We start from the raw sequence: 15,787 nt of genomic DNA, 5'->3' as shown, positions 1-15,787 counted from the left end.
GTGTCAATCTAACAATTAATCAATCAATCATAAGTTTACGATAATGAAATATCAGTGTACAATTTATTTACCTTTATTGCTTGTACACATTTGTCTATTTAGTATTGGACATAACCTATAAACGTCAGTTTCTCACAACTTTTGTTGTCAATCTAACAATTTATTCAAATCCAATCATAGTTTACGATAATGAAATATCAGTGTACGAATTTATCTTTACCCTTTAATTGTTGTAAGTTGTTTGTAAATGACGGAATCTAAGCACTCCACATTTTCACGTAAACTATTCAACATAGTTAAGTCTGCACTTTATCCCCGTTGCGGCTGGTACCACTGGAACGGGCATCCGTAACGTTACCGGGCCTGCGTTACACTTTTTCATGACGTGACTCCGAGCCGCAACCTAGAATTTATAGACCGTCTGTTCATCTGTCAAAAACGTAACCTCCAAGAGGGTTTGTGTCAAATAACATTCATTTCGTGAAAACACAGGGGGTCATATAGAGAGTTTCGGGTTCCACATTGATCGGTCTTGGGGGACCAACTTCTGTTTTTGGTTATGACTAATGATTTGCTAGTAATATTAATTGGAATTAAATCATTTTTTCTGACGATTCTACTTTTTTTAGCTCAAACAACAGTCTTAACACACTTATTTTTAGAAATGCTTCACAGTCTAGAACAAAAGTGGTTCCTGGGTTTAGTATAAATGGTCTTTTGCAGAATGAAAGTAAAACTCAAAATATTTTATTTAGCCTTAGTTCTCAATCCATTCCTTGCAATAGTCTTAACTTGCAGTCAAATTTTATGTTATTGGTTATCACTTTAGGTTGTAAGCTGTCGTTGGGCCCTCATGTGAGCAATGTTTGTAGTAGGGTGTCAAGAATAATCTTTTTATTAAGTCACTTGAAAATATTAGTTAACAAATTCCAACCTAAATTAGACTAATCTGCATTTTATCATGTGTTATAACTTTGTGGAGAGATGGCTAGGATGTCAATAGGGTTTTATTGTTACAGAAAAAGGCAATTAGAATTATAACAAATTCACCTTTTTTGAGATCAATGTAGACTTTATCTACTAGCGAAGGAATACTCACAAGTTTTCAATCAGTTCATTTTTTGTAACCTAATTAAAGGTAAAACATGACATTCACAGCTATCAGTTAAGAAGTTCTGTTCATGCTCATTTTTACAAGAAATAGCCATAAGATTGACCTACATCAAATGTAGGTTAAGTAAGGCCCAAAATAATCACCTTTAGCAATTAAAATGTTTAATAAGTTACATTTATCAAGTCATGTAGATGTAAGAACTTTTACAGCTGTAATACATAGCTGTTTAAATCTTTTTATAAATTACAAGAGAATTTTATAAACAACTAAGATCAAAAACAATTTAGATGAAATATTTTAAATAATTATTTTAGGGCCTTGCTGATCTTTTGTGATATCAAATTAGAAAAACTCTACCTCTTATTTTAATTTTAATTTTAACCTTTAATTGTCTAACTATGTGTGTGATATTAAGGACTAGATTTTTTTACCTGCTCTTCTGAGTTTTTAATTATTGAACGGCTTGTTGGTCTTGTTTTTTAAATTATGTGTTTTTAATGTTTAATTTCAGTTCTTTCACTCAAGTTTTAAAGCTAATTTAGTTTGAAATTTGTTGATTGTAAGTAACAGTGTTGCTAATACTTAGGCCACATACTTAAAATAGATTAGGGCCTAATTGATGTGACATTGTTGTTTATTGTATGAACTTTAATTTGGTCATAAAAAAATTATTCTGATTCTGTTTCTATTTTCAAAAATTTCTACAATTCTATCTGTTTCTCATTTGATTTAAATTCCTGGAAGTAAAAAATTTAACAGGCTCATGATATCTTTGAGTCATATTAAAAAGGAGTAAATACTTAAAAAAAGAACAGAGAGGAAGGAAGCCATACCAGCCAGAAGAGCGTCATTTTCTCCTCGAGTGACAACTTGAGCACATGGTCCAGTGTCTCTTGCTCGAGTTTCAGTTGTCGCTCTTCTTCCTCTCTTTGCTGCTGCGACAGCTGATCACACCGCCAGCAGTTCGGGGTCCAGGTCTTGGTACGCAGACAGGCTGGCCTGTATGGCTCTGCGGGCATAGACTAGCTACAGGACGTGCTCACTACACTACCGGGTGTACAGGTGCACACGACAGTCTACAGGTTTATACAAGACGTGTAAATAACTTTAGAAAAAATCTATCTTACGGTTAGGTTTGCTGGATATTTACTTACTAAGTTCCAAAGTAATAACAAAGAGATGTCAAATTCTTTCCTCTGTACCCTAAGTGAAGTTTTCATATTTCGTTAGCCAAAGAGCCAAAATAATTATATGTGTAAACTGAATGTAATGTACTGTATTGTCTTGTTTTTAATTAAGTTGATTAATTACTAAAGTGTAACTGTAGATGTTTTAGAAACCTGAAATTGGGCGTGGACTGAAACCAACAGGAAAATCCATACTATCCTTACTTTATAGGATAAGTACCAACACGGGTGGTTAATAAGATCTATTTCCTTCAGCACGAATGGAAACTTTAGCAGTAATTATTGTTGAAACATTAAAATGAAAAACCTAGTTTCCTAGACGGTTGAGCACAGCTCAAGCAAGCTAACCACTAACCTACTTTTGAAACCTTGTACCAAGAAAATGTATGGTCAGAGCAAGATAACTCAGTTTGTGAGACTGGACTGACAATATCTGAAAATATTGTGGTTGAGCAAAAAATATCTCAGTTCCAAAGGTCAAGATCCTTGAATATATTTAGCTGAGCAGATTCTCAAGGCTGAGAATACTTAAAAATTAAAGTAACAAGCCAAAAATCAAAATGTCTTCTGAATTAGAATAATCCTTTAGTTTGTTTACATAGAAAGAAGTAAAAACCTAAATACGAAATATATTGACAAAATTGAAAATCAAAGTGCCTAAGTGGAATATTATGCCCATTACTCATTTTTTAAATAAAAAATAACTATGAAACAATACCAAGTTTTACTGTTATTTTTAATGTATTTTCATAATGTGACAGAAATTCGCAAAACTGGCCAAGCAAAGAATATAAACAGACAGTTTTAACACTTTAGATCACACGTGATACTTTTTTTTGTCACTTTTAATTTAAAAAGTACACATTTTTGGAGTTGTAGATATGCTAAATAAGGAAATTATATGGAATAAATATGACAAAGTCAATCAATCAAATATGTAATCCAAATTGAAATTATTTTGTAAGGAATTCTGAGTAATGGTTGATCATGGAAACCAACACGTGTGAACGTTTCTGCAAATAACGTCCAAATGTTAAAAAATTAGTCTTCTGTGGAGTATCAAGTTAAAGTGACTGTCATTGGAAATTGGAATAATTTAACTGTTTAATACACAACAATACTTTAGCTGTTCAGAGTCATTTATAGGCCAAAATAAACTCAACATTACAACAGAGAAAAAAGTGTAAAACAATCATACCAGGTTTCAAAGTATTTCTTCGGAATAATGGGCATTTGAGGATGAATGTCAAGGAATTTTTGAGGTATACTATGTTCTGTATTTGAATTTCTTTTACATTTATATGACCAGTTTGTGTAATAAAATTATTATTTAATTTTACAAATTTTGAGTGGACATAATTGTGGTAATCTAGTTCAGGACTGTATATGTTCGTGTTCATTTAAGCTTATTATAATTACAATTTAAAGAATGACATGTTAAAAAAAATCAAGATATTATTAATGTAATGTTTCGTTATCTTGGATTAAAGACATAACTATTTTGTTATTCATAAAAAACCTTTCAAACAAATGATCTTAAATAGATATTGCTTGTTTATGAGACAAGTGACAAGCAGTCTATGTATTAATCTGCTAACAAGCCAGGACTACCAACATTTCAGTTATCAACTGATATACTTATCGAACCAAAACACACAAAGTCATATAAATAATTCTTAAAATATCATTATATACTAGTGGTGAGTGAAATAATAAACTCTAAGGGGAAGAAATAAAGAGTATATTATTGACATATTTTCAATTTTCAGGGTTAAATTTTTTTTAGGAGAGGTCGATCCCTTTCTAACTCTTATTCTGCCTGTCCTCATGGGCCACTGGCCTAGGCAAGGATCTTATCGAGAGAATAAGGGGGAGAATCGATAAAGTTCAAGGTGGATGATACTGATAAAAAGTGCTACAGTCACAGACAGAATGTGGACCTGCGCTATCTCTAACTCAATGACAAAGTCTATCGTCTTAAACGCTCGACCAATGCATACCCCAATTATCACATACCTTACAAAATAAAATATATTGAATCAAAAGAGAGAAATCTTTAATAAGGAAAATAATAAACCTTTTTGCCTACACAATGTTATTACATTTGTAATGCAATATTACCTTTTTAATAGAATATTACATTTTTACGATAATATATGATAAAATAAATGCAGCAAAATATACACTGTAATACTGTTGAAGACATAAATTGAGCAATATTTATAGACAATTAAAAAATCTCAAACATAAATCCTACAATATGTAATAATTGTATAACTGGTACATTTAGTATAACACTTTAACAACATTCGTATCCTGTTTTCCTCACAGTTTAAAAAAACAAATTTTAAAGTTCTATTAGGGGAAAGTTATGTTCCAAAGAAATAATAAATATGAAGAAGAAACTGGAAACAAATATTTTGGCCTAGACTACAACTTTCTACTTACATGAAACATAACCAAACTAACACAGCAGTGATTACCAAATGACTATCCCAAAGAAATGAGTAACAGCTGATTTTTCTGATCATAAAATCCAAATAGACAACAAAACAGATAACTGTTTTAATTTGTACATTTCGTTAAAATGGATTTAATGATAAATAAATTTTATCTGATTGAAGAATATAAAAATAAAATACAAAGGGTCCTTACAACCGGGTGTTAAGATTTCTCAATAACAAATATAAGCAGACTAATAATTGTTAACGATTAACAGGGACATTATATTTATCTGCATTTCTTTACACATCCTGACAACATTACTGATAAATTGATAGCACAATAACATTTCTAAATTAACAAATTATTTAAGTTAAGAGTTTAAGCCATTTGTTATTGGTTGTTGATCAATTTCAATTTTATATTAAACACTGAAAAATTAATTGTCACTGTATGTTATAAAGTAAATTTGATAAGCGTGTGGCCACGGCACCAGATGACTGGAGCAAAGTTGCCTGTCACGGACCATTTCTGTTGCATCATGCTAATGGATGAGCCAAACAATTAAGAGTTAATTTATGCACTTGCATAGCTCAATTTGAATACCAGGGCATAGCATATAATTGCACAAACTATTGCATGGCAGTGTTACTGAGAAAAACTTCATGCTAAATTACAGAGGAAATCGGAAGGTACAAGTAAAAACCATAAAATACTAAGTCAGATGACACAACCATTAATTCGATACAATTAAGTTTTATCGCTTTAATTCACAATTACAATTACAATTAATTCTGTGAGGTGAACTGATTTGTACAGGTTGTGATTACAAAATACATTGCATCCAAAAAGCGTTTAAAAAACTACCGTTTTGGGACTTGCAGGAGCGGAGATTTTGATTTGGGAATATCGCTGTCAACAAAACAGTGAACATTCTATAAACTCATTCTAATAAACATTCTATAATACAGAATTAGAATTTAAGTATGTATTGCAGAATGTGCTAAATATAATAGATAATCAAAACCGTAAGATTTCAATATTTCTCCACATCTGTATTCTTCTGTTTCTTTACCTCTTTAATTTGTAAATGTTTTGTAGAACCACTTATGGGAGTATTCTATTTAACGCATGATTTTAAAAACATACTATGCTCGTGGACAATTACATCAAGCCAGAACTCAAAATTAAATAGAATTATACTTGTGCAACATTAAAAAAAAGTTCTAAAACTGATTATGGGATTTCCATTTGGGTATGGATTCACATGGACTAAGGCTAGATCCATTCCAGAATTACTTGATGCTTAATTTTATCACCAAATTTCGATACTTAAACTCTCTTCGATAATTTTAACCCAATTTTAATACAAATTTAACTAATTTTTAGTTGTATACGAGGTGTTGCTATTAAATAACGAGACCGATAAATGTTATTTATATTTTTGCACATAATCACTTTTGGTCACCTTCAATATAAACTCCTCTACCCTTACAACGCTCCATGCAAATATTCCATTATTGGAAACAGTGGTGGAAGTCAGCTCCTTCAGGCTGCTTTCTCTTTTACAGTTTCCACAGACTCATATCTTGTTCCTTTAAATACAGATTTCACTTTAGGGAATAGCTAGAAGTCTGCAGGTACAAGATTTGGTGAATAAGGTGGATGTTCTAACACTAGGATGCTGTACTTGGCTAGGAACCTCTTGACAGAATGAGCTGATGCATTGTCTTGGTGGAGAATTCATGATTTGTTCTCCCACATTTTCAGGGAGTTTTTTCCTTACTCTTTGACCCTAAAGTTAATAAGGTACTTCAAGGTAGTAATATTTATTAATTGTTTGACCTTCAAGAACCCAGTGAAGGTACACCATCCCATGGATATAAAACAAAACAGTCATCATTATTTTAAATTTTAACTTGCTCATTCGAGCTTTTTTGGCTCTCAGTGAAGTTGGGCTTTACCAGAGCAAGGACATGTGCTTCATTTCTGGATTATAAGTAAAAAACCTTTCATCACATGTTATTTCCAAAATATTTGGGTCATTTTCAATTGCGTACAAACATGTTAAATTGTATCATGTAAAATTTGCCATACACATTCTTGATCAATACCTTCAGTTTCACCAGTTGCGCGAATACTTAATCGACGGTCAGACCAAATCAAATTACCGACTTTTTACATTTTCATCCATTTTTGATGTTGAAGGGCGACCTGGCCACGAATCATCTTGACCGTCTTCTCTGCCATCTTTAAAATGCTTAACCATTCAAAAACACGTCCCTGCGATAAACATTCACTGCCATACACTTCTTTCAGTAAATTATCGGTTTCTGTAGCAGTTTTTCCAAGTTTAAAGTGAAATTTCACAATAATCTGTTGCTCTACTATTACACTAACCATTTTATCTGGCAAAACAAAAAAACAACAATAACACGAACGTAGGTTCTGATTAAATGGTACTGTTTACAGAAGCGAGGCTAGCTGCATACTTACAAGAAAGGTTCACACTAAACAGCTGTTGATTATTGGCGGTTGACGCATGCCTCCTTGATCCGCAGCAGCGTCAGTCTCGTAATTTAATACGACACCTCGTTTATTGAAAACTGCAAGTACACAGACAAGGTGCAGTTTGTTTGGCTGTAATGGAGTTACAGATCAGTGCAATCGTATTGAACATAGAAATCTCCACCTAGAATTTTTTCTTAAGAGGAGCTTTCATGCTTCCATCAAAATGTTGCAGACTGTAATTAATTTTAAAACTTTCTGTGGCTTGCCTCTCTTTCACTTCGAACGTCTCAGGAAATGTGTTCCCAATCCACTCCTACACACTCAAGCGAGATGAATGTACAATTCTAGTCAACAAATTCCTCTGACTTTATGTTCATTGCCACATATACAGACTCCTAGGAGTTACTTAATACTAGTCTTGTAAATGTTTTCAGATAGGTTTTTGGCCAGTAAAATTTTACTATAAGAAATCTAAAATGTTCTTTTGACAAGTCAAAGTTGTTACTTTGTTTTCTTTAAAGGGTCAATCTATAGCTTTGTCTGACAGTCTATAGATGTTCTGCCAAAATAAGGTTTTTACCTTCACTTTCCTGCTTCTGAAATTAAGGAAATACCAACTTGTGTGGCTCCAAATCTCTCAAAACGGACCTGACGCCTTTCTTGCTAATCAGCCTATCTCCCCGTTTTCCTTGATGCCTCAATTCATGGCATCAATAACCGCCATACCTGACTGTATATTGCCAGTTCCTCTAGCATTCAATGACAGCTTAGTACAAGCCTCAAATCAAACTCGTAGGCTCAGCTTTTGAGCTGCTTAGCTGTGTCAAAAGACCAGTGAACAGTTGAATACGAAAAATTGGATCATTCCTTTTGTTCCTTATAAGGAGTTGTGTTTCTTACTAGCTATTCAACAGCATTCAAGGTTACTTTTTTCTTGTCACCTTCCAACTAAACTATGCAGTATAATTCTAGTGGATTTCCTTACTATATTAACCTGCTGATTGTTACGTAATGGTGAGTTACTGACCAATTCATCCATTCCTTGTCCATTCAAAACTGTTGGAATACTTTAATTAAAAGAGGTAAGACTTCTCACTCAATTGGGTATGTTAGGACAGGAAAGTTCTCTCTGGAAAAACGGATAGTAATCCATATGAATGAGACTCTTCTTTACGATTTTAGTATATATGCTAACTGGAAACTTGCCCTGTCGCAACTGATGAGCAACACTACCATCATTATTTCATTTCTGTCATCTGCCCTCTTTTTGTAGAGCAAGGAACAACTGCTCCTTCAACTTTAAATAGCTTAAGGACATGACGGTCCTGTCCGTTCTGTTATTAGTGAAATATTCTTTCCTGTATGTGATTTAGCTCAAACATCCTCTCTGGACTACTGTTCAGTACGTGGGGTATTTTATCCCACAATAATCGCTCCACGAACTGGATTTCTAACAAAATCTGAATTGTCTCATTTCTGTTCCTCCTGTTGGGTTAATATGTTCAACCTTTAGGATTGTATTGTGGTTCTGGAAGAATCTCCCAGTCTTGACAGAATTTTATCCAATAAAAAAATTCACTAGATAGGTTCAACCTGGCTTATTAATTCACCAGTTAGAGATGTGCCAAACCACTCCTGACGCGGAATCGTTACAAGTTCACGACAGCCGTGGAGCTAACAGTTCTACTGCAACGAAACATCTTATCTCATCATGTATATCACAGTTCTTTTATTGCAACATAGGTAAAAAATACACATTTAACAGACGTTCCAAATAATAGGTGGTTCAAATTCTAGCAATTTTTACCAACACGTGAAATGAAAATATTTCTATTACAACATTTATTTAGTATTGTTTGGGCTCAATAGTATAAAGTAAATCAAATATGGTACATGAAAAACATTAATGTATAGTTTGTTATTAATATAAAAATTAGATGTTGATAATGACATAAAAGTGGAAAATATTGAAACTTTTTTAACTAGGTATTCAAATGATTGATAATTAGTATAAGCTATAAAACATTGTTAACGGATTAAAAAAGTGCTAAATAGTACAAGTAAATTCCCAATGAATAACAAATAGTATTGGAAGGAGGTAAAAAAGAAAAAAAGGTGGAAATATAAAAATAAGCCTCTATGGACTTGTTGCAACGTATATTTTATGGTTATCTGATCATTCTAGTAACAGTACAAGTCCAGAATCCGTTGCAAACGGTTGCACTGTTGTGACAGCTCCAGTGGAACCTTCTACTTTTTTATAAAAAATATTGCAATAGCAGTTTTCTTTGTCATGTTATCACAACAATTTCAGTAGAGCCTTTTAATTTTTATTGTCACGGTTCTGTAACCGTACCAGTTATGGGGAATAGTGATGAGGCAGTTTCAGTTGCAAAGACCCACATCCATCACCAGTAACCACCAAATCTCCCCATCCAACGCCCAGGGACACACCCAAAAAAAATAACTAGTAACTCCAACACTAGCATATCAACACTCCATCTAGCATTATCATATTTATCAGTTGTATCAATAAGCAAGTACACAGCACAGTAAGTACATGGTGATGAGTCATACCAATTGTCTGTGTGGTGACCATACCTCAGAACGGTGTTGGGAGTTCTACTCACCTTTGAAGAGCTTTCTCTTCGTCGTCAGGAGTGTATCCAGGAGTGTTTGGCCTCTGGACCTGCAGTGCTTCCCATATGTCAACCTGCAATTATTTTAATCTTTACCACATGATTTTTACTTTTCTCAAAACACAATACAGAAGAAAGTATTGGTTTTGGTTGAAAAATTGAATTTTAGTTTTCAATGGATACATCTGTTTTGGAATGCTCAACTCAAAATAAATTGTTTTTTAGTAGCCCATCTGCTGTTTCATAATCAAATATTTTAGCTAAACTTAGAACAGCATGTAAATACATAATAAATACACAGTTTTTTAATATTTTTTTAAACTTTTTAGTTTTGTTCCTGAAATTCACATCTTTTTCAAAGAAAAACATTTTGTATATTCCGTTTTAATAATGTTATTTCATTGTGTAAAGTTTGTTATTGACGATGGAATATATCCTCTTCATCAGGTGGGGGAGTTATTAGTATTATACAAAAACAAAGAACAGAAAGAAGAAAAGAAGGGAAAAGAAAAGGGTTTGAACATACCCAAAAGCTGCTTGGAGTCTAATCCAGTCGTTGTCACTGCATTAAAATGCAAGTCTCGAGTACAAGTTACGAGTACGAAAAAAAATCACCACATCACACCAGCATGGATGAAAGTGGGATACTAACACGAAAATCAATGTCGGCTCGACATTGTTACTGTTTATAGTTCATTACTTGCTTAACAAAATGGCACAAACTGCATGTTTATAAACATTGTTATGTCAAGACATTATTAAAGATAAATTGTGATAAAATCTAACCACGAAATTTAAGAATATCATAATAATTCAGGTAATTCAAGTTTATACATTCTGATATCTCATTGAACATTTTTTAGTTGTTAGATTTATAAGATCAAGTGACTTTGGTTTTAGGTTAGAGATAAAGCGTGTTTAAATAGTCTGAAACCTTTGGAAAATCAGCTGCTTGACTGAGGAACAATCATCATAATTACTAGAGTTGTGTTTTATTTGATTCTTTCTCTTTGTATGGTTGAAAAAAGAAAAGTTTTACTGCATGACTGTGACACTTATTACAAGCTAATTAGTCCAGTTATCTTGTTCGATTTAATATTATCTTTACAATGACGTAAAGCAGTTATACTAAAAGCTACAAAAAGGCTCATGAAACAATTATGTTGTAAACAAAAAGATTAGCCGTACAACAGAATTTTTGTAGGTACAGAGAGTTTGCACTGTATCAGAATTATTTCACTGTATATGTTTTTACTGTACCAATACATATCACATGCATAAAAGAATCCTTAGGGTGTCTCATCTCATTATGCGTCATCTTGAAAAAAATCTCATTTCCATGAACATTTTTTTATTGAATAAATTGATCTTCAGAATACTCCCTGTGGGCATGAGAATAGTGCTACTGTCAATTCCAGAATGGAATTTAGTGGAGCTTTCATGGTTAGTGGAGATTTCATGGTTTAGCTAAATTTAAATTTTTAGACTCAAATCAAAACCCTTTAAGCAGCATAGAACTGATTAGGTGGTGGTGGTGCTATACTGCAGTATCTAGCCCTCCTCCTTCATCTTATTACATGAACAGCAGCCTTTTGATTAGTATGTATGGGTGTACAACATGTCTAATCTCACCTGATCCTCTTCACTACCAGCCTCCAGCAGACTCTGGGTGATGGCGTACTGCAACATGTCGTCATCCTCCTCCAGACTGATCTGTCTTCTCATGTCGGCCCCTAAACAGAAACAATTCGTTTCATCATTATAATATAATCATGCTGGTATATTAAATACACAGATCAGCTGCTTAAAGAACTATGTATACTATAACTAATACTATGTATAACTATGGACTCACTTTACTGTGCAAGTTCTGTAATAGAGGTAATCACGCAACTGATGGAATTGGACATTTAATGTATGGAGCTAAAAATACTTTTTTTCTAATTGACAGAATTCCCTGTATTGTTGAACTCACCCATTAGTGTGTAGGAAGCAGGGGGCTCAAAACAGGAGTCGTCCAAGGAACAGGACATCCGACTGCTCTCCTCTATTCTGCTGACTCCTGCCACCGCCTCATCCATTGCGAAGATGTTCCCGAATGTGATTCGAGCATTCAGGACGTGGAACAGTGGAATTTCTGAAAAAGATCAGCTACGATGCTGGAGTACAAAACTAGTATACATGACAAATTTAGGAAAAAATATAACATCCTCTTCAGGCTAGTGGGAGTCGATGGAACATCTTGTAGAATTAATTTAATCAGAGCAACATGGTGAGTTGCAGATTGTTTCAGGATTAAGATTCCGTATGTATTTATTTATTAACAAGTTCACAACGACATCTTATTTCTGGACTTTTTTATTTACCCGTCGAATTAATCAATAATAATAGCACAAAAGCTAATAGTTCTTTACGGTAAACATCTAAGTATAACAAGAAATGTATGTAGGCTTCGCACTTTTGCACAAAAACAATTATTTCAATATATATTTCCAACAATTCTATCCCAGGACACCTAAAAAATTAATTTACCTTAAAAAATTAAGCAATTGTGCTCCCGATGGGATACACAATAGATTGAGGTATTTTATTAAAGTGCGGGATCAAATTAAAATCTACCAAGACAGGCAAACAATAAAATCGCAATAAGGAAATACATAGCAACATGTAGCCCATTGGGCACATGATGCGCTTTACAAAAGCCTGGTGTGTACCCAACAGGGTTCACGTCACCATGAACGTATTAATGGTCCCTTTGATAAAATATTGAATTGTTTATACAGCAATAATAAGTGGTACATATGGGAGATAATAATTTAAAATCGAAAAAATGTTAAGTTTTGATAAAACAAGGAGGCACCCCCACAATTTTCCACATTGCATGATGATAAAAAAATTGAGAGATCCACACACATTGCAATATTACACTATGGACAAAAGACAGACTAAGATAAAAATTATTTAATTTGTTTATTTGTACCACATAGAGGCTGGAAGGAAATTCATCATTTTTGTAAAGTGTGAATTAGGTAAATTTTTATCATCAGTGCACGAGGTATATTGCTTAAGGTTTCTCCTTTAAAAGCAAACCGACTTCTTACATCAGTAGTTATGATCCAAAATCCTTTATATACGGCTGATACACAAGCACCAATAGGAAACCATATAATATATGAGCGTTTATAGCAAACACGTTAAATTGGGCATACCTATCTTGATGGGAAAACCAGCGGGAAGTTGCATCTGTATAAAGTTCTTGAGCTTGGCGAAGTGCGAGCTGGAGATAGCCATCAGATCTACTATGGGCATAATTTGCTCTTGTAGACTGAGTGGGTAATCTTCGCAGAGCCACAGCGTCGCCTGGGGACACGTCGACAAGCAACCTTAGATGTTATGGATACAATCTAAATTTCACAATAGAAATGTGTGTGATATTCAAAAAGCAATTCGGATTGAAACATTTAAAAAATTGTAATTACTGTGCAGAAGCATATGACTTTTTTTAGCACATTAATACCAATTTTTTCTATAAGCTTTCCTTTAAGCTCAAAGGATTTTGGAGATTCAATAACACTATATAGAATTTACTCGTTAAATTAACCTTCTATCTTATGCAACCAAGGTAGACTAACTCCCCACAGGGAAGGTGTACATGGAATATCTGTAAGGTGTCAGAACAAGACTGGCTAAATGTAATCTCTGGTTAATCGGTTGATGTAAATTTCTAAAAATTTGTTCAAAAGCTAGTATTTTATTATGACTTAACATTCCCAATGAAAAAAATTAAAATCATTTCCATAATTATTGGGTGACTGACATAGTTGGGGTAAATGTTGTCCTGTCAAGGGAGCTGTTTGCCAGAACCATCAATAAACTAAGAAAACAGCTGCAAAAAATTAAACTTTTGTTACATATCATGATTAAAATGGTCTTGGGTGCAAAAAAAAGCCTCTAGTAAATAAAATACAATGCTCTAGAAATAATTCCAAAAACAACCTGGTTTATAATTAATTCAAATACAAAATAATTTTATTCTACAAAAAATATTAATTTAATTGTAAAAGAGCAAGTTATTATGAATTCAATGGATGTCACAATAGAATTTAATAGCCATTTCACAAGTACACCTGTATTATTTCTAACCTGCTTAATTCAAGGTACTATGACCTAGATTTTTTTGCAAAATTTGTTTGTAAATAGTTCACTTTATTTTTATCCAGTTTGTGAAAAAGAAGATAATTGAAGTTGTAAATACGTTCAAATCAAATCAATTACCAAGTCTGGCTGAAATAACTCTGAGGGTTTTGGTAGAGCACATCCACATGTTATAAAAACCTTTTTCTCTCTCTGGTAAATAGTTCCCTGGTTGATGGAGTCTTCCCTGAATGTCTTAAGACAGCCAGAGTAATTCCAATATTTATAAACAATAACTCAAACTTTAAAGAAAATTACAGACTTATTTCAGGCCTTTCAGTTTTTTTTTTTTTTTCAAAATGTTTTAAACTGTTTGTAAAATCATGGCTTAAAAGTTTTTTTTTTTTAATAATTATGAATAATTAATAAAAAATATTTGGTTTCTAATTCAACTTCAGACACTATTATAGGTTTAACAAACTGTGTGCTGGCTGCCTTGGACCAGAGAGAGGCGACCTCTAGTCTATTCTGTGACTTCTGGAAAGCTTTTGGTAATGTAGATGAATCTTTTGTTAAGGAAATTGGAGTATCAGACGGGTTGCTCTCAATTGTTTCAGTAGCTTTCTAAGAGGTTGCAGTCAGATAATAGAGATAATTCAAAACAGGGCAACCCTTGGATCCAGTGTGTCCAACAAAAATAGCCAAAAACAGTGATTTGCAGAGATAAAAAGATTATAAGCCATCAAAATGTACTGAAACAAGAACTGAGCAAGCAGGAAACTCTTAGTGTGGTACTTGACTTTTTTTAAATAAGAAGCTCATTTATCAGTGAAATATAGTATAGATGTAGGCTGGAAAACTTTATTTGTGAAACATGTTATAACAGAGTTTCGCTGTATTATATATTGTGAATAATAATGCTTCAGGACAAAACCCTGAGCCACACCATGTTCAACAGTTGCTAATTTATAAAAATTTTCATTACAAAAATTCTGTTCAGTGTTCTTTAGAAAAACTATTTTTGTATCACAAAAAAATGTTATAAAAACAAACAAAAAATCAGTTTTTTCAACAAAGTTCAATGGTTTCTGAAATATACTTTCAATCTGATTTTTCTCAATTGACTCATAACAATCCCTATAACAATTTGTACTTTTTAAATTGTTGGTCTAGTTTGAAATTTTTTCAGTTTATGTAGATTAGTTTTGAGTATGCTAACAGCACTAATATTTAAAACATTACAGTTTGTTTTGCTACAGGAGTTTTGTTTTGTAACAGCCAACTATTTATAGGTCCATAACTATAAAATTCACAGTTTAGTTATTTTAGTGAGCCTTGTTAGATCCCTTACAATCATCTGAACCTTTTATACCTGAAAATGCTTTTTAACTCACCCTGAACTTCTGTATTTTCGTGGTTATTTCCTTTGGTCTTCCAATGTCCCTGCCTTCAAGGTCCACATTTGCACTAAAATACTCTTCTGGTGTAATCTTGCATGGGTTCCCCAGGGATGTGAACTCTTCCTGGAAATCAAGTAGTGTTTATTTATTCTATTAAACTTCTGACTTAGTTAAGCATTTGAGAGCTTGATGTAAAAATTAAATACTTATTTCTTTTCAAGAATCTAATTAAATAACATGCTTCTCAAACAGATACATTAATATATTTGTAAGTCATATTTAAAACATTTGAGGAAAAATAAACTACAGATGAAAATGCTCAGTGTTGCAAACATTATCGTTACTGACAAGTATGGACAA

General features: G+C 33.0%; 1 protein-coding gene across 1 annotated transcript; it reads right to left on the bottom strand.

The window, feature by feature from the left end:
* Positions 1-1,947: 1,947 nt before the first annotated feature.
* On the bottom strand, positions 1,948-15,562 carry LOC124374449 (ankyrin repeat domain-containing protein 13D-like; the record flags this gene model as incomplete). The annotated part of the gene is given in 7 exon segments (XM_046832659.1): positions 1,948-2,070; positions 2,072-2,123; positions 9,885-9,967; positions 11,526-11,626; positions 11,869-12,030; positions 13,103-13,253; positions 15,422-15,562. Coding segments are annotated over 7 exon segments (813 nt in total), but the record flags the coding sequence as incomplete, so codon positions are not given.
* Between the last annotated feature and the right edge of the window lie 225 nt (positions 15,563-15,787).

This window comes from Homalodisca vitripennis, unplaced genomic scaffold (assembly GCF_021130785.1).
Source record: "Homalodisca vitripennis isolate AUS2020 unplaced genomic scaffold, UT_GWSS_2.1 ScUCBcl_8496;HRSCAF=16630, whole genome shotgun sequence".
Taxonomy (NCBI): domain Eukaryota; kingdom Metazoa; phylum Arthropoda; class Insecta; order Hemiptera; family Cicadellidae; genus Homalodisca; species Homalodisca vitripennis.
This window is presented reverse-complemented; position numbering and strand designations above follow the sequence as displayed.